This window comes from Chrysochloris asiatica, unplaced genomic scaffold, assembly GCF_000296735.1.
Source record: "Chrysochloris asiatica unplaced genomic scaffold, ChrAsi1.0 scaffold00023, whole genome shotgun sequence".
Taxonomy (NCBI): Eukaryota; Metazoa; Chordata; class Mammalia; order Afrosoricida; family Chrysochloridae; genus Chrysochloris; species Chrysochloris asiatica.
Genome location: NW_006408541.1, coordinates 19,790,376 through 19,810,874, shown reverse-complemented (window position 1 = coordinate 19,810,874; position 20,499 = coordinate 19,790,376). Strand labels below are relative to the sequence as shown.

Below are 20,499 nucleotides of genomic sequence, written 5' to 3'. Positions count from 1 at the left end.
AACAAGAGGAAAGGTTAGCAGAGGAAAGATGAAGGTAACGGAGACCCAGGGAGGAATGCAATTGGTAAAGTGAATAAAGGTATAAATACTGTTATCTGATGATACATGGAGGGGACTGCAATCATTGTAATGAAGTAAAGTATATGATTTGTTGAATAGAAAATAAATGATCTGCTTTGTAAATCTTTACTCAATTTGAAATAAAAAGTGTTTTTAAGAAAATAGATGGAAAGTATAAGGAGTATGTATATGGCCCTTAGCCTCAAACCAACCCCACTCAAGTGGAGGTGATTCCAGTTTCCTTCAGTGACACTGTAGGACAGAGTAGAACTGCTCTATATGGTTTCCGACACTGGACACCTTTTGGGAGCCGACAGTCACATCTTTCTCCCGAGGAGTGGCTGATGGGTTTGAACCCCTGACCTTTCAGTTAGCAGCCCAATGCTTAACCTATTGCACCTCAAGGGAACTGAAAGTCTAATGAAGGTACTAAGCATTAGCTCATTCAGTCAACAAACATTTGTCAACTACTTTACGTGAGCCAAACATTGGATTAGATATTGGGACTTAAGAAGCAAACATTCAAACATTTAAAATATTTAAAATGCAAAGATTTATAGTCTCAGGAATCTTATACAGGGTCACTATGCATCAGAATCAACTTGAGGGTGCTTGACAACAACAAAAATACAGTTTCCCAGGTTTGAGATCGAGATGTATAAGATGAGTTTGGAACATCTTGTCAAACCAGAAAGCAAGAAAGTCATAAACTATCAAAGATTGCTAAGGTCATTTCAGAAGAACATATTAGTCAATAGAAAGGCCAAAAATGGAACCACTTGAGCATAAATAAAAATAGTAACTGCAATGGGTGAAAACACAGCAAACATGGTTCAATCCAGAGATTTATGTTGTTACTGTTGTTAAGTGCCGTGGGGTTGGTTCCAACTCATAGTGACCTGTTATAGGGTTTGTTGTTGGTGTTGTAGTTAAGTACTGTGGAGTTGGTTCCGACTCATAGTCACCTTGCACAGGGCTTCTGAGGCTGTAAATCTTTTCAGGAGCAGAATGCCTCATCTTTCTCCCGCAGAACTGCTGGTAGTTTCAAACTGCTGACTTTGAGGTTGGCAGCCCGACTCATAACCACTATGCTACCAGAGCTCGTTATAGGGTTTGGTGGTGGTGGTGGTTATGTGCCGTGGAGTTGATTCTGACTCATAGCGACCTTGTACAGGGTTTCGGAGGCTGTAAATCTTTATGGGAGCAGAAAGCCCCATCTTTCTCTCTCAGAGCGGCTGGTGGGCTCCAACTGCCAACCTTGTGGTTCAAAGTCCAGTGCTTATCTTCTAGAACCACCACACCCGGTGGTTTATAATGATAGTTTAAAAATTAATTGGCCACCTTTGGAGAAACCAACACATTATTATGGCAACTGACAAAGAGAAAGAATAAACTATTTTTACTGCTTTTCCTACCTGAATGGAAACACTGTGTAACCAAAGCATAGATAAGGTTTCTGCAGTTTTTGTTAAGTGTTATCAAGTTGGTTCCAACTCAAAGTGACGCTGTAAATCTTTGCAGGAGCAAATCATCTTTTCCTGAGGAGTGGCTGGTGGGCTCTAACTGCCAATCGTGAGGTTCCCAGTCTAGTGCTTATCCTACAGAGCCATCGTGCTACCAATAAATGAAGAAGGAATGATAAAATCAGAATATCACCATATGTAACATGAAAGTAAAATTGTTGGTTTGAAATATTCGTGAGTTATAGTCATTAGAAGAGTCAGTATGCAGGTATTCACAAAGAAAAGTTTAACAAAATTAATGCTCAGCAGCATTTAAAATTAAATCCCTAAAAATTCCTCTTGTTGTTATTGTTAAGTGCCATTGAGTCGGTTCCAACTCAGCAACCCTGTGTAAGGTTTCCAAGGACCAGCTGGTTGATTTGAACTGCCGACCTTGCGGTTCAAACCGACTTTGCAGTCCAAAGCATTAACTATAGCATCACACTAGGATTCCAAGATTCCTCTTATAAGGTTTAAATGTTCAAATCAGATAATTCAAGTTTTGACCTTAGCTCAGAATTTTATAGCTTGGAGTCAGTTTTTACAAATACATACAGCTTTGTGTTTACTACAGAAATAGAGAACTATACCCAAGTATGTCTGCAATAAAAAGGTAATATTTCTTTTTACTGAACGCTAAATATAATTTCAAAAGCAAACTTCATACACATATATGGAATGTTTTCATGCAAGAGTTTGGAGATTATATCATTTGTCTTGAAGTCAATTTGTCTTAGACAGCTAAGCAAATGTTTTGGAGAATCATATTTGCTTGTTTTTTTGCTTTGTTGGCTGGTTGAGTTTTTGTTTTTTTTTAATGAAAATCATGAATTTATGGAATTCCTGCTTGGAAATCAACTGAGGTTAAGATGGTGCTTTGACCAGGCTGGACACACACACACACACACACACACACACACAATATTAAAACGCAAGCAAGTTTAAGTTCATGTTGCGTTCGGATACAGGTATCCTTCGCTTTTCGAAAGTTCACTTTACACCACTTCATTCTTACAAAAGACCTACATGAATACTTGTTCCTGGAACTGAAAGAAATCTGAAGAGGGTTTTCCCTTTTATAGAAAAAGGTGAAAAGCAAAGCTAGCATTGCTTTGGTATGCTCGATCAATCCATCCTGGAATTGACACTCAATATCTCTGTACCAAGATGTCTTAGCTTTGACCTGTGTCTGTGAACACTATATACCTTAGTGTGATTTTGGGTTCTTTTTGTTATTTGGTACTATTTGGTAGGTTATTTTGTGGGTCTATGGATGCTCAAAAAATTTTCCCATATAAATTTATGATCATCGCTTCTCCTCTCTACACCATTTCAGTTTATGGAAGATTTTATAGGAATACTCTATTTTTGAATAGGGATGGGGGAGAGTACTTTAATTTTGTTCTTCCTAATCACATTGCACTATTACATCACTGATTCATTAGCATATCACAGGTGGTTGATGAGTCTTCCTCCAATCCGGATACCACATTCTTCTTCATAGAACCCAGGTTCTCGGATTATTTGCTCAGCATACAGATTGAATAAATATGATGAAAGAATACAACCCAGGTGCACACCTTCCTGATTGATTTTAAACCATTGAGCATCCCCTTGTACTGTTCTAATGACTGCCTCTTGGTCTATGTACAGATTCCTCATGAGCACAATTAAGTATTCTGGAATTTCCATTCTTCCAAATGTTATCCATAGTTTGTTATGATCCACACAGTTGAATGCTTCTGTATAGTCAATAAAACATAAGTAAACATCTTTCTGGTATTCGCTGCTTTCAGCCAAGATCCATCTGAAGTCAGCAATCATACCCCTTATTCCACATCCTCTTCTGAATCTGGCTCAAATTTTCTGACAGATCCCTTTTGCAAACATTTTTAAATTATATTTAGCAAAATTTTACGTGTGTGTGATATTAATGGTATTGTTCGATAATTTCTACACTCTGTAGGATCGCCTTTCTTTGGAATGGACACAAATATGGATCTCTTCCAATTCGTTGGTCAGATAGCTAGCTGTCTTCCAAATTTCTTAACATGGATGAGTGTGCTCCTCCATCGCTGCATCTATTTGTAGAAACATTTCCACTTGTATTCCATCTATTCCTGGAGCCTAGTTTTTTGTCAATGCCTTCAGTGCAGTTTGGACTTCTTCCTTCAATATGACCGGTTATTGATCGAATGTTACCTCTTGAAATGGATGAACATTGACTGATTCTTTTTGGTACAGTAACTCTGTGTACTCCTATCTTCTTTTGATGCTTGACCTGTCCTTTGAAATTTTCTCTTCAACTTTTTACATCATCATTCTTTCTGTTGCTTTAGCCTATCTACATTCAAGAGCAAGTTTCAGAGTCTCTCTGACATTCATTTTGGTCTTTTCTTTCTTTCTTTTCCTGTCTTTTGAATGACTTTTAATTTCTTCATGTATGATGTTCTTCGTTTCTTCATGTATGATGTTCTTAATGTCATCACACACTGGTCTCCAGTTGTTAGTGTTTAATGAGTCAAATCTGTTCTTGAGATGGTCTCTAAATTCAGGTGGGACACACTCAAGGCCATATTTTGACTCTCATGAGCTTGTTTTAATTTTCTTCAGCTTCAACCTGAACTTGCATATGCGCAGTTGATGATCTGTTCCACAGTTGACCCCTGATGATGCTGAGCTTCTCTATTGTCTCTTCCCACAGTTGTAGTTGACTTGATTCCCGTGTGTTTCATCTGGTGAGGTCTCATGTAGTCACTGTCTATGTTGTTCAAAAAAGATATTTGCAGTGAATAAATTGTTGGTTTTGCAAAAGTCTATTACGTGATCTCCAGCATTGTTTCTATCACCAAGGACATGTTTTCCAATTACTGATCCTTCCTCTTTGTTTCCAACTTTCACACTCCAATCACGTAATTATCAAGGCACCTTGAATGCATGTTTGATCGATATCAGGCTGAAGAAGTTGGGAGAATTCTTCAATTTCTTCATCATTGGCTTTAGTGGTTAGTGAGTAAATTTGAATAATAGTGATATTAACTGGTCTTCTTTGTGTTGTTATTAAGTGCCATTGAGTCGATTCCGATTTATAGCAACCTTATGTAGGGTTTCCAAGGAACAGCTGGTGAGTTTGAACTGCCGACCTTGTGGTTCAAACCAACTTTGCAGTCCAGTGCTATATCCTACAGCACCACACCAGGATTTCTTTGTAGACTTGTGTATATTAATTATACTATAACAGACAGCTTTGTACTTCAAGATAGATCTTGAAATGTTCTTTTTGACAATGAATATGACAACAATTCCACTTCAGTTTTTCATTCCTGGTATCTCTATCTATCTATCTATCTATCTATCTATCTATCTATCTATCAAGAGTCCTGGTGTGGCACTGTGGGCTAATGTGTCAGACTGCAAAGTCGTTTGAACTGCAAGGTCGGAGGTTCAAGCTCACCAGCTGCTCCTTGGAAACCTGATACAGAGTAGCTATGGGTCGGAATCGACTCAACGGCACTTAACAACAACAACATATATATAAACATTTGCCATTTAAATCACTTTTAAGTGTACAATTCAATGACATTAATTGTATTCACCACTTTGTATCCATCACCACGATACATTATCAAATGTTTCTCATCCCCTAAACAGAAAGTCAGTACCTCTTAAGTAATCACTGCCCGCCCCCTCACCCCCTTAGCCTCTGGTAACCACTAGTAAGCTTTTCTTAATGCATTTGCCTGCTTTAAGTATTTCATGTCAGTGGGATCATACAGTGCCTGTTCTTTTGTGCCAAAGACTGCTTTAAATATACGTACATCATTTGCTTATTTACTTGTTTGTCTCCTGTCTCCTCTACTAGAAGATCATCTCTAGGGGACAGGGAACATAGCCCATTTTGTTCACCAATGCATTCTCCGTGTCTAGAACAATGTCTGGCACCTATCAAACCCTCCAATACTTATGTTGTTGAGTAAATTAAAGAATCATTACAAACAAGTAGATTTGAAGGAAATTATATTTAAATAAATTGCTTCTTTATATTTCAAATATAAAGAAGAGAAGCAACATAAACTATTAACTGTTCAATGATTATTGTGTTTTGAATCTTAAGGCGCTCTCACTCTGTGAAAGGGGGTCCATACTGTCTGAAAGATGCCTTGATAAAATGACAGTACAATGAACAGCAAGGAACACCAAGAAGAGGGCCCAGAGGCCAAGAAAGCGTTCTTGGAAGAGATGATTTCTATCTAAGCCCAGGTCGGAATGGTTGATCACAACAGCAGTGGGATGTGCTCATTCCAGGAAAAGCAGCCAGCATGTACCCGTCTGCTGACTGGTGTTTGGGAAATAATTCACTCTGGGGGTGGGGAGCGGGACCAGGTGCCCAATAATTCTCTTGGCAGTTGGCCTTCTTTTTCGAGGGTTCCCAGCCAGCATGCAACAGTGTCTGTCTCCTGCATTGATTCTTTCCTTCTGAGCTTTCCTCTTCAATGCCTCCCCCATTATAAACCTCTGACCACCTCTCTTTCTGGTCAGAGGAGATGAGTATTCATTCCCTGGAATGAGGCAACTGAGTAAAGCTGGTGTCTGCCTGAGGCTAGGCCCCCAACACCCACAAGTCCAGGCTGCCTATCATCTGGGTCAATGTAGGCACTGGGTCAGCAGGGATGGTATAAGGGCTGGGACCTGGCTGTGCTCAGCCACAGGGAGAACAGCAAGAGGGCTACCTGGGACTCCGTGCCGCCCCTAGCTGTCCCAAGGACTCTTCTGCTCCCCCCTCTGGCCAACCCCTCCTTCGGACCCCATACCCTCAAAGCCCAGGCTGTCACAGACCTGAGGCTGGGAGCAGGGGGCCCACGTTGCCTGAAAAGAACATTGAGGAAGTGGAAAAGCAATGTGAGGAAGTGATTAGCCCAGGATCGAGGGGTCTTGGGGGTACAGTTGGTATTTTGGTGATTGTCCTGGGAGTCATTATCCACGTAACCGTGTGGCAGCTTCCTATATACCTATACATAACACCTGTGGGTTTGCCTTAAAATTAGTCATCTGTATTTTGTGCATTTTTCTGTATGTATGCTGTTGTTGTTGTTAAGTGTTGTCAGGTTGGTTCTGACTCACAGCAACCCTGTAAAGGTTTTCAAGGAGCAGTTGGTCAGTTTACTTTACAATTTAAAAAACAAAACAAGGACTGGGCATACAATGATAGCTCTAAGAAAGCCATTGTTCATGGAGCCTTAACTAACTGCCAGGCCCAGTGCTAAGTTCTTTACTATATTTAACACTAATCCTTCTCATAAGAACCTCAAAGATGGGTACTGGTACTACTCTGTTCCACAAATGGAAACACCGAGGAACAGAGACACTAAGCAACTTCTCAAAGGTCACACAGTAAGCCAACCCAATAGAGCTGGAATTCAAATCAGGGTTGGTATGCAGCATGGGAGCAGTGCTCCACCACTCCCCACACTACCTACTAGACCTAGAAAGGGCCACTCTGGCGTCATGTGTCTTTTAATAGAACGGCTCACACAGACACAGCACTTTGCAAAGGAAGCCAAATCAGGGTTTGGAGGCCATGTCTATCTTGGTTAAGAAAGGCATGGGTTCAAGTCTAGACTGTGACCTTGAAGGAGCCCTGGGAGCCCAATGGATAAAGATCTCCATTACTAACTGAAAGGTCAGTGCTTTGAACCCTGCTCTATGGGGAAATCCTTAAAAATAACCCTAAAAGAAGACCCACTGCTATTGTGTCATTCCAACTCATAATGGCTCTAGAGGACTGCGTAGAAGGCGGGTGCCCCATAGGGTTTCCAAGGCTGTGAGGAAACAAACAGACGCAGACTGACGCACTGACTGCCACCTCTTTCTTCGGAGCAACATGGAACTGCTTGTAATGGCTGTGTTACCAGGCTTTTCCCCATGAAGACTGTAGCCTGGGAAACACTATAGGGCACTTCTATTCTGTCCTGGACGGTAAAAGTGGAAATTGTCAATGGGATTGATTCTGAGGTGAGACTTACCAAGTCATCGAACCACTTTAAAAATGAGAATGGTGTCCATGCCAACTTTGTTGTCCCTATACGTATGTGAACTTTTATTCTGCTAGACGTCTGATGCGATGTAACCAAACCAAGCCCACACTGCCTTCAGATCCATTCTGACTCATAGTGACCCTGTATAGGGTTTCAGAGGCTGTAATTCTTTGTTGCAGCACAAAACCTCATCTTTCTTCTAAGAGGCTGCTGGGTTTGAACTGCTGACCTGCTATTAGCAGGCCTGTGCTTATTCCACAGTACGTAGGCGTACAATAAAAGATGCTTCTAAAACAAAGATACCCATCTTTGGCTGATCAAAGTAACTTCTTTGGCATGGCAAAGTATCACCGGCTCTCTTAAACAAAGAGGATGTCTAGCTCAGCTCTGCTCACACCAATGAAGAGTGACAAAACCCCGAAGGTCCCACAAGTACCTTCTCGCCCCCCACCGCGCCCCACCACCACCCCACCCCGGCTGTAGCCGCGGGGCCAGGAGTCCTTGGCCCGCGCAGGAATGTGGGGCGCCCGCGGTGGTGGCCAGGCAGTGGGCGCTGACTAGGGCGCTTTTACGCTCCAGCTGCGCGAGCCTGCAACACAGCAAATACCTCAGCCACACCTGGTGGTGCAGCTGTCAGGGCTGGACTCAGGCGGCGATCTTCCAGACCACCCCCCCTTCCCCCCTCTTCCAGACCGTCTCCCCCCACCCCCCGCCCCCTGCTACTGGTCCCCGAGGGCATAGCTTTGACCCCCTAGCCACCCTAAACACTGGACTGCTAGGCCTAGGCGGTGGCGCAGAACACCCCTTCAAGGCTTCACCTTCCCTGAATCCACACACACACCCCAAGGTGGGAGAGGGATCAGCCTTTGAAGGTGTACAAGGGCAGTGTGGCATAGCTAGTCCACCCTTCAGTGCTCCACCCCCTTTTTTTTTTGGAGTGGGGGCAAGTCCTCTCTGGCCCATAGGTGATAAAGCGGCTCCCTGGCTCAACCTCCTAAAGGACGTTGACCAGAACCCCGGGGCGGCGGATGGACAGGACTTGGGCACAACCCTTGTTTCAGGATTCTGGGGTCCATGGAAAATCAACTCCAGGAAGTGGGACTGGGATGAAGGTGCGCCCCCTTTCCCTTCAGGGCAATTCCCAGGGTTGTTCTCACCTGTGCCCTGCCCCTGAGGGTACCAGGACTGGGCTTGGCAGACAGCACAGGGGGCCTAAAACCCTCATCTCCCTGCAGCATGCAAGATCTGGCCTCTGCCACCTCCCAGCCCACCTTCCTATGCCATTGTGTCTTATATACCACACAAGGAAACACTGCCCAGATCCTCCCCATTCTCATGACAGGGCCCACGGTTGCTTTCCCTCCTAGAGAACTCATCTTCTAGCACTTTCCGTCTCACTGGCTGATTTTTGGAAGCAAGTTGCCAAGTCTTTTTTCTTAGTCTGGAAGTTCCTCCAAACCTATCCATCATGGGTGAGTCTGCTGATATTTGAAACACTAACAGCATTTCCAGCATCGTAGCAACATAGTAAAACAAGTTGACAGACGGAGTGGTGGAGGTCCTTCCTAGTCGGCCTTTTCTCACTTCTTCTAAGGAACCCAAACCCCTCCCACCTCAGGATCTCTCATTGTGCTGCCCCCACTAACCCCCACGTTCCTGCTTCACCCAACTGCCCTCAACTCATCTTTCTTTTTCTGCTTGGTTGTCACATAGGGTGTCACTGAACTACAGTTAGGGGTACCTTGGAAGACAGACCTGGTGACCTGCTTCTGAAAACACACTACAGCAGATCCACTCTGCACACTTAGTGTTGTCATGACTGAGTCAACTTGACAATGCCTAATGAAAACCACGTAATAATACTATGGCTAATGTTGTTGTTAAGTGCCGTCGAGTCAGTTAGACTCATAGCAACCCTGTATTGGGTTTCGAAGGAGTGACTGGTGATCTTGAAACACTGGCCTTGTGGTTCAAACCAACTTTTCAGTTCAGCACATTAACCCACAGTGCCGTATCAGTACTCATGGCTAATGAAGTGTCTTAAAAATGCTGTGGTCTTCAGCATGAATTTTAGAATCAGTTTGACAATTTCCTCCACAATCCTTGTTGAACTTTTTATTGGGATGGCCCTGAATCTATGGTTCACTCTGAAGAGAATTGAGAAAACATGTAAGTAAAATAACACAGGTGGCAGGGTGGCACAGATTGTTTGCACTTGACAAAATTGGTCATTTGAACCCACTCAGCTTTGCCACAGAAGAAAGACCTGGCAATCCTCTTCCATAAAGAAAATCCTATGTGGTTCAGTTCTACTCTGTAACATATGGGGTGAATCGGAATCAGCCCCATGGCAGCAGGTTTGCTATTTGTGTGTGCTTTGTTTTCGTAAACAAATAATAATGACATGATGTTAACCACTGAAGATATGGAAACAATGTGACACTGTATTTGTCAAACAGTCTATTTCCTCATGGTCTTCCTATTTTATTTTGTTTCATTTCATAAGAGAAAGTCTTACTGGACCCACTTTGATGGTGGTGGTGGTTATATGCCATTGAGTTAGTTCTGACTCATAGCAACCCTGTATAGAGTTTCTGAGGCTGTAAATCTTATAGGAGCAGAAAGCTCGTCTTTCTCCCAAGGAGCAGCTGGTAGATTCAAGCTGCTAACTTTGCTGCTAGCAGCCCAACTCATAAGCACTACGCTATCAGGACTCTTTTGGACCCACTTTACAGATGAAAAAACAAAGGTTCACAGAGAAGTTAAGACTTGCTATAGGACTTATGGGGAGGGAGGGGTGAGGCCAAGAACCCTATCCACATATGTCTGACTTAAGAATCCACCCACGGTCACTATGAACAGCCCAGGGATTATGAACAGTCCAGACGCCATCCATGTGTTTGGTTTGTGTGTGTCTCTGTTTGTGTGTTTGCACGTAGGGTGTGTTTCCATGTACCCAGCTCAGAAAAGTGTCTCTATTTGAAGATGGGTGTGCTGCGAGGTTGAGTGGGAATGTAGGCGTGTCTGCTCTATTGGAGGAAGTTGGCTGGTATGTTTGGCTGTGTGTGTACAGTATGAGGGGAGGGGGCTAGAAGATTCATTGTTGGTTAGTGTCCTCAAGTCAATTCTGACTCTTAGCAACCCTGTAGACGGTTTCTGAGGCTGTAAATCTTTTTGAGAACAGAAAGTCTCACCTTTCTCCTGATCAGATACATTAGGGAGAATTCTGTGTATTGGCGAGGAAGGGTGTATTAGGTGAACAAGAATGGGACGTTTCTGTTGGTGTGTGGTTTTTCTTATGTTTTGCTGTTGGTTGTTAAATGCCATAGAGTCAGTTCTGACTTAACAGTGACCCTATATAGGAGCAGCCGGTCTGTTGAAACCATCAACCTTGTGGTTAACAGTCCAGTGCTTATCCTACGGCACTGCTTTTAAATTTATACATGTTGAAGGACCTCTTTTAAATGAACTGAAGATTTAAAAATCACATATGGTGGTGATGGTTATGTGCTGTGGAGTTGGTTCTGACTCACAGCAATCCTGTATAGTGTTTCTGAGGCTGTAAATCTTTACGGGAGCAGAAAGCCTCATCTTTCTCCCACAGAACAGCTGGTAGTTTCAAATTGCTGACCTTGAGGTTAGCAACCACTACGCTACCAGAGCTAAAATTTTGTTATCGAGGTATTACTTAGATACAGTAAAGTGTACAATTGGATGCATTTTTATATATACACCACGTAATAACCACCCAAGCCGAACTCTAGTAAGCTGACAGGATCCAAAGAGACTCCTTCATGCTCCTCTTGGTCACTGCCCTCCAAATAATGACTACTCAACTTTCATCACCCTCAGTTAGTCTTGTGTATTCTGGAGCACCCGCAAATGCAATCATATAGTGTTTCTGTTAAGTAAGGTTAATAGCTAACATCAATAATCTCTCTAACTCAAAAGTGTAGAGAGTAGTTAGGGGATAGTGAGTTTGTGTTACTGGAGGAGGAACAATTCAGAAAAGGAGGGAGGGAGTGTTTGTATGACTTGAAAACCTAGTCAATATCACTCAATTGTACATGTAGAAATTCTTGAATTGGTATATGTTCTGCTGTGTATAGTCTCAACAACAACCATACAAATCAAATGAAAGTAAAAATAATGACAGTAAGCTTTGCTTTGTGTGCTGAATACTTTTCCATTTCCCTTTGCTGAATTTCTCTTAACAGTTGAATAAGGAAGGGTCTATTTATTATTTTCACTTAACAGATGAGGAAACTGAAGTTCAGAGAGGACCCATGACCTATCCCGGAATGATCTGATCCCATGGCTGTGGTTCTTAGCCACGGTGCCATCCTGCCTACCTCTGGCTAATCTGCCGAAGAGGCGGCACTACTCTCTGGGTTCAGGGGTTCCAGAGACAGAGCCAAGGAGTCCAGAGGTACCTCTGGTGTGCTTTATTTTCTGAGGACTCAGTTTCTTGAATCTGTTGTGAGGCCTCTCTACCCTCCAACCCCACTCCACCCTGGTTCTGGCAGCCATCAGCCTGAACCACCGCTATGCTGTGAGACACACCAAGCCACAGGGCTTGAGTCCTGGCTTCCAGACTTAATTACTGAGTGACTGTGCAAACTGCCTCCTTTTTGAACCTGAATGTCCTCAGCTGTTAAAGACAGAAGAATATCCTTCTATGCTATTAAGGGAGTCTTGGTATAGCTCTGTGAATTAATGCGCTGCACTGCAAATTTGATTTGAACTGCAAGGTCAGCGGTTCAAGCTCACCAGCCACTGCTTGGGAACCCTATACAGGGTCACTATGGGTCGGAACTGACTCGACAGCACTTAACAACAACAACAACACACAATTAAGGGTAATGTGGTGGCCCCATACAATAAGTACTGGACTGCCAACCACAAGGTCTGTGCTTCGAGCTTGCCAACCACTCCGTGGGAGAAAGATGAGGCTTTCTCGTCCCACGAAGATTTAAAACCTTGGAAACGCTATACAGGGTGGCTATGAGTCGAAACTGATGACGCTTAACAACAACAACAACAACACGATTGAGGAAGGAATCCTGCTCGGTGCTATAGGATAAGCATTTGACTGCTAATGACAAGGTCGCAGGTTCAAACCCACCAGTCACTCCTCAGAAACCCTATTCAGGGTCACTATGAGTAAGAACCAATTCCATGGCACTTAACAACAACAACAAACGCTATTAAGGTGGTAACAGATAGACACCACCACTATATCAATCACTACTATTGTTCTTTCAAAGGGATTGGTGTTGTTACTGTTAGGTACCGTCGGATCGGTTCCGACTCATAGTGACCCTATGCACAACAGAGCGAAACGCACCATGATTGGGTTGTTGTTGTTAGGAGCCATCGAGTTGGTTCTAACTCACAGCTAGGCACAAAAGAATGAAACGCTTTCCGGTCCTGCACTACCCTCACAATTCTCGTTGTATTTGAGCCTATTGATGCTACCGCCTCGATGAGGGTCTTCCTCTTTTCTACTGCCCCTCCACTTTACCTAACATAATGTCCTTTTTTTATGTGACAGACAGTAGTGATACTAAAAAATGTGAACCATAAGAGCAGCCACTATAACCTTCAGCCAAGTCAAGAGATAGAACTCATATCAGTCCTTGAAATACAGTCATGGCCTGACTTCCATAGGACGGTCAAGCCTGTGGAAGCCAACACCTGGTGTGGAGAGTGAAAACCTGTCAGAGAAGGGAAACTCAACTTTTACTAATAGAAAAGGGGTAAGCAGCACCCTGTCAGAGACAGAGAACTTTTAGGAGCGAGATAAACATGGCGGTTCCAGTGAGCTGAATACTCACAGGTTCCACCATGTTTCTTTGTAGCCTATCTATCGCCCAAATGCATGCCCCTCAAACCAGTTGCTGGTGACTTGTAGCGACCCCGTGTGTTTTAGAGCAGAACTTTGCTCCTTAAGATTTTCAGTATCTGTGACTTTTGGGAAGCAGATATCCAGGCCTTTCCTTGGAGGTACCTCTGGATGGATTCAAACCTTCAACCTTTCTGTAGCTGAGTGCTTAACCATTTGCACCACCCAAAGCAAAACCCATTGCCTTTGAGTCAGTTTTGACTCAGCAACCTTATAGGAGTGAGTAGAACAGCCAACCCCATAGGGTTTCCAAGGCTATAAATCTCTAGGAAAGCAGGCTAGCTACCACATCTTTCTCCCTTAGAGAGACTGACAGGTTCAAATGGCCAACCTTTTCAGTTTGCAGCTAAAAGCTTAACCACTGCATCACCAGGGCTCCTTTCAACCAGTCCTTATTTGTATTACTCCCACTGTCTTCGAGTTGGTTCTGACTCATGTGACCCTGGAGAACAGAATAGAGCTGCCCTGCAGGCTTTCTGAGACTGAGATCCTTTTAGGAGCAGACAGCCTCAGCTTTCTCCCATAGAACAACTGGTAGCTGTGAACCTCAGACCCAGCAACCCAAGCCTTTAACCCACTTTGACATCAGGCTCCTTCCTTATATGTATTGTTGTTGAGTGCCTTCGAGTTGGTTCTGACTCACAGCGACCCTATGTCGGGTTTCTGAAGAGCAGCTGATGAGTTTGAACCTCTGACATTTTGGCTCAAACTGACTTTGAGGTCGAGTGCTGGTAGTTTCGAACTGCTGACTCTGAGGTTAGCAGCCTGATTCGTAACCACTACGCTATGAGAGTTCCTATATGATTAAATGTATATAAAGGGTATTTATGTGTAAATGTGAGCTTATGCAAGGGCTCCTGTGGGGTATACAATGCAAGAGATTATGGGAGGAAAAGGATGTGCTTGTGTGCACATAAACGTGTGTGTTGTGTGTGCAATGCTCACACATGCACTTGGCTTACTGTCAGAACCCCAGCCTCTCCACAAACAAGTCCCAGGCCTTTGAACGAGCCATTGAGGCTCTTCGTGACTTGGTGTTCTCATCTCTCTGAAGACCCAGTGACTAATGTGTGTGGAGCTCTGATCCTTGCCAGCAGGGCCCACAGGGAGACTTCTGTGGGAAATATTCCGTGTCGGGGCTGGTTGCTGACACGCCAGCTTTGCTAAGTGCCCAGGCTGTGCCTGTCTGCCTCTCCTGGCCTACAGAGCTGGCCCTGATGGATTCCATCCTACTACCTCAGAAGGTCTCTTAGTTCATTTCTCTAATTGACATGTGTGGCACTGTGGGCTAATGCGTCAGACTGCAAAGTCATTTGAATTGCAAGGTTGGTGGTTCAAGCTCACCAGCTGCTCCTTGGAAACAGGGTTGGAATCGACTCGATGGCACTTAACAACAACAACAATGGTCCAGAGAGGGAGAGGGGCTTGTCCAAGGACATTCAGCTCACTCAAGGCAGAGATGGGGCTAGGTTGGTGTCAGCCTCGTGTCCTTCCATGTGTGGTGGGAAATCCTTGTCGAGGTCAGAAGCTACAGCCCCTACCCCTCACTGCCTCTGCCACTGCTCCATGACCCCCCCCCCTTACCCCATCCTTTCACCCCTCCCTTACTATCCAGCTGTCAGACTCCTGGGCTCCCGGGAAGCTACTCCCAGGAGATAGGTGTGTGTTTTGGCAGTTGGTATTGTCTGAGCTACAGGGCTAGGGCTGGGTGGCTGCCCCAGAAGGAATCCTATGTGTCTGGGGAGGACCCGGCTCAGTAGCCCAGCACATCCCCTCCTGAGCCAGGGCTCAGGTTGGCGTCTGAGGCTACGCTAAGTGGAGGCCTTCTCAGAGGTTTCTGGAAGACGCAAGTAAATCAAAAAAGAGAAAATTAAACCCTTATTAACCCAGAAGTACAGCAACTCAGACCACATTCACATACATGCATATGTGCATAGGCACACGCTCACACATGAACACTGGTATATGCTTGCATACACAAGTATCACGAGTACACACAAGTGTACCAGAGAAAAAGAGGAAGATCCCTCCAATGAGATGGACTGACACAATGTCTACAACAATGGGCCCAAACCTAACAACAATTGTGAGGATGGTATAGGTCTGGGCAGTTTTTCCTTCAGTTGCTATGAGTCGAAGCCAACACAATTGCACCTAACAACAACAATAACATGCATCTATATCAGAGTCCTAGTGTGGTGCTGTATGTAGGTTAATGTGCTGGACTGCAAAGTCATTTTGAACCGCAAGGTCGGCAGTTCAAGCCTATATAGGGTCGCTATGGGTCAGAACCGACTTGATGGCGAGATCGGTTTGAACTGCAAGATCAGTGGTTCAAATTCACCAGCCACTCCTTGGAAACCCTATACAGGGTCCCTGAGTCAGAACCGACTCAATGGCACTCAACAATAACAACATATTGGGTTTGGTTACCAAAATGGGACCCCTCTCACATACCAAAGAACTCTGATTTGAATCCTGGCTCTATCACAGACGGACTGACTTGACTTTGGGCTTCTTCCCCCATCTCTTTCAGGCTCAGTTTCTCTATCTGTAAAATGGCAACTACTAGTACCTGTTTCCCAGGGTTGCCTGAGCTTACGCATCTAAAGCGCTCAGTCCTGGGCCTGGCACATCATAGATGTGGTTAGATGGGGTCGTATTGACTGCAAACTCTAAGATCACAGTGTTTTTTCAGGTTTCGTCAGATAACACTCTGGTTACAAGGTGGTCAAGACAATGGGGTCTGGGAGTCACAGGGAAAGCCTCTGAATCTGAGTGTTCCTGAGGGTGTGTCTCTCTCCTCCCAGAGTCCCTGCCCTGTTGCCACATCCCTACCCTGGCTCAGCCCCACCCCTGCACATCCCAGGTGGAAGCGGAGCCTCACAGAGGGAGAGAGAGGAAAGCCCACAAGTGAGCAGGCGGAGCTTCTCTGTCCAAGTCTGGCCTGGCTGGAAGGGGAGGGGGCTGTGGGGCCAGGGGCGTCAGATGCCATCAGCTCCCAGGGGACTAATACAGTGGCTGTGCCGCCAGGTGGGCCAGCGTGTCTGCAGAGGTCCCCTGCCACCTCGACTGCCTCCAGTGGCCCACCTGGACTGCCCATCCTGGTAGGCAGTCCCTCGGCTTTCTCACTCTCTCTCCTTCCTCTCTGGTCTGTTTATCTTTTCTTCCTCTGTCTTTTCTCTTTCTACCTCTCCCATTTTCTGTCTCTCCGATTTTCTCCTTCTTTCCCCTATCACATTCTTTCCCTCCTCCTCTCTCTATCTCTCTCTTAGTCTTTCTTTCTAGCTCCTTGTCTCAGTATCTCTTTTCCTGTTGCCTTTTTGATCTTATTTTCTTTTTCTCTGATTCTCACTTTTCTTTCTTTATCTTTTTCTCTGCTCTTTCACTCTCTGCCATCTGTCTTATTCATCCTTCCTTCCTTCATTTTTCTATTTCTCAATCCTGCGACAACAGGGGCCAAGAGAGCTCTGCAAACTGCCTTGGGAACAGTTGGGTCCCTGTCGCTGAGAACACCATCTGAGCCCACTTGGAGCAGGGTTGGTAAGGAGGGTGCAGGCTGAAGAGGACTCAGTATTTCTCCTGGGCTGGTGGGACAGGCCCTGGTTTTGAAGTGGTTGCTGCGGTCTCACCCAAGGCCACTGTCTGGGAGCCACTGTCTGGGAATGTCTTTCCGTTGCCTGATCTGCTCCTTCCACTGGGGTGGGAGGGACGGGGATTGGGCACCTGGACCAGAGCTAGAATCAGGACGTCCTTGCCAAGTTCCCAGAGGTGGATCTTCTGGGCTGGCAATGCTGGAGAAAACACTTAGGGTTTTGTGCCCTAATATCTGCCCCATCCAGGCAGCTGGCCCTGACTACACACGGCAGACATGCCCCGCTCCAGACCAGTGATGCCTCTACTGCCCAGCACCATGTGCCTAGCAAGCCTGCTCTTCTGGACAGGCCAGACAGCAAGCACCTTGTTGATGTCCAATGCCACCCTGGTGCTGGTCCGGCCTGAGGTCACAGCCATGAGGCCCCTGACCAGCCTGGGGGTGCCTAGGTACCATCAGAAGCGCTACATCTCTGCCCTGGACATAAGTGCCCTATTGGATTATCACAACTCCATCCGTGCCAGTGTGTACCCACCTGCTGCCAACATGGAGTACATGGTGAGTCCCATGCCACCCACTCCCTTCTAGCAAATGCCAACGGACTCAACTTGGCCTGAGATGACTGGCTTTAAAGGGCTCTGGGTCCTGAGACCTGTGTTACAGGCTACGGGTTAGTCTGCTCATTTTACAGATGAGGAAATCAAGGAACTTGCACAGGTAAGTCAAACAGAGGACTACTATGCTGGTGTGGCACTGCAGGATAATGCTCTGGACTGGACCAAAAGATCAGTTTGAACCACAAGTCAGGAGTTCAAACCCACTAGCTGCTTCTCAGAAACCCTATACAGGGTCACTATGAATCGGAACCTACTTGTCGGCACTTAACAACAATAGCAACATTGTATACTAGGCACTAGACTAAAACCAAACCAAACTCATTGTTGATTCTGATTTATGGTGATCCTGTGTGTTACAGGGAGTCCTGGTATGACACTGTAGGATAAGCACTCAACTTTTAACCACAAAGTTAGTGCTTCAAACCCACCAGTTGCTCCTTGTAAACCCTATACAGTGTTGCTATGAGTCAGAACCGACTTGATGGCACTTAACAACAATCTTTACAGAAGCAGATTGCCAGTCTTTTCTTCCGTGGTGCCACTGGCTGGGTTCAAATGGTCACCCTTTAGGTTAGTAGTGTAGCACATGGATCTTTTGTGCCAGGCACTCAAAATCCCAAACCCACTGCCACTGAGTCGATTCTAACTCACAGGGACCCACTAGGACACAGTCTACTCCTTAGGGCTTCCACAGCTATAAATCTAGAGAAGCAGACAGCCTCGTCTTTCTTCTGGTTTGGGTCTGAACCTCTGACTTTGCAGGTAAGCTCAGTTCTTAACCCTTTGTGGCCACCAGAGTTCCTTTGTCATCAGACCCTTGTTAAATGCCGTGGAATCGGTTCCAACTCATAGCAACCCTGTATAGGGCTTCCAAGGAGTGGCTGGGGGGTTGGAACCACAGACCTTGTGGCTAGAAGTTCAGAGCTTATCTTACAGTTCCACTCCAGGAGTCCATCTAGGTATATGTTAATTCAGGTGCTCCTCTTCCTTCAAGGCAGGTATTGTCATCTCCATTTCCAAATAAAGAAATTGAGACTTGGAATATTAATTTGCCTGAGGCCACCTAGCCCAGCTTCCAACCCAGGTCTGTCTGATTTTAAAGCTTGAAGTTTTATGACTCTGAGACCAGAAGAACTAGCTGGGAGGGCCCGGCTACCATTACCAACTGCTCTGAAAGGGATCACATGGAGGTTCTGGATACAGTGGGAGAAAATGTGGACCAAATCCCAAAATTATATATATATATTTACACTGGGTTTACTGGTCATAAAGAGACACAAGGAACCTGAGACTATGACCCTCAACCACCCTTCAAGTCTGGAATGGAATTCAGCCTCATGGTCCCCTTGTCAGCCAGGCAGTAGGTAGGTGCATAGAGGAGACAACCACACTAGTAAAGTATTCTAACCATGAATGGTCGATTATTCAACATCAAAGGAGCAACATTTACCTAAGGACAAAGTTAAGAAAGGATGGGAAGGTGGGTGGAATGGACACAGGAGACACAAGGAAGACGTAGGATGACTTTTGTTACCTGGAGGAGATTACAATCATTGAGATGAAACAAAGTGTTGTTGTTGTTGTGTGCCATGGAGTCGGTTCCGACTCATAGCGACCCTGTACAGGGTTTCTGAGGCTGTAAATCTTTACGGGAGCAAAAAGCCTTGTCTTTCTTCCGCAGAAAAGCTGGTAGTTTCGAACTGCTGTCCCTGAGGTTCACACCCCGATTCGTAACCACTACGCTACCAGAGCTCCTTGAAACAAAGTATAGAATTCATTTAATGTAAAATGGATGATCTTGTCCGTAAACCTTCACTCAATGCACTATAAAAAATAATAAAAGCTTGAGGTTTTAACCAATACATTGTTGTTAAGTGCCATTGAATCGGTTCTGACTCAGCAACCCTGTATAGTTTCCAAGCCGCAGTTGGTTGGTTTGAACCACCAATCTTGTGGATGCTTATCATATAGCGTCACATTATCTTGCTCAAATTCTTTGCTACCCACTGAGGCCCTACAGGGGTGGGGTGGGGGTAGTTGCAGCTTTCTAAGTATCTGTTTGCCTAAGGGATTTGGCTGACACCTTCTCTTAGCAGTCTTTGGAGCTGGGAGTAGGGATGAGAAGACAGGTACCTGGAAGGTGGGCTGAGAAAAGCCAGCAGATAAGTACTGGATTGTGAACTACTAGGTCTGTGGTTCAAACCCACCAGTCACTTAACAAACAGCAACTATCAGTGAGGGGAATGCCCTGGTAACAGAGTGGGCTACACATTGGGCTGCTAACTGCAAGGTCATCAGCAGTTCTAATTCACCAACCGCTCCATGGGAGAAAGCTGAGTCTTTCTGGTCCTGTAAAGATTTACAGTCTCGGAAACCCTACGCCAGGGTCACTATGATTAGGAACCAACTCTACAGCATGCAGTAGCAACTATGAGGGAGGCTGAAACATCTTCCCTCAAAGAGGCAGAGCCAGAGGCTCACATTCCAGTCTCCCAAAAGAATCCAGGCATGGAGGTGGGAACCTTCCCTTTATCGCAGCCCCTCCTCCCCTGGGACCATTGTCCAAGCCATCTAGGAGAGATATGCTTCCAGCCCACCTGGAGATTTATCTAGACAAAGATATTGCCTCTACTCTCTTCAAGACAATTGTGTGTTGCTCAAAAATCTGAGAATGCTTAGGCTTCTGTAGAGTGTCCACTCATTTATGCACTAACACTGCTAAGAGCTTTTGTGGCTATCGCTGAGGACAGGATGGACATGCTCTCTAACCCCATGAAGCTTAGAG

At 45.1% G+C, this 20,499-nt stretch overlaps 1 protein-coding gene and 1 pseudogene across 1 annotated transcript in view; both read left to right on the top strand.

Annotated features, from left to right (window-relative positions):
- Positions 1–16,613, top strand: part of LOC102818957 — a 30,832-nt pseudogene extending 14,219 nt beyond the window's left edge.
- Positions 16,614–17,394: 781 nt separating this feature from the next.
- The window catches only part of R3HDML (R3H domain containing-like), a 34,286-nt gene continuing 31,181 nt past the window's right edge, over positions 17,395–20,499 (top strand). Inside the window, exon 1 of the mRNA XM_006839349.1 lies at positions 17,395–17,655. Coding sequence (XP_006839412.1) covers positions 17,395–17,655 — 261 coding nt within the window. The remainder of the gene's footprint in view (positions 17,656–20,499) is intronic.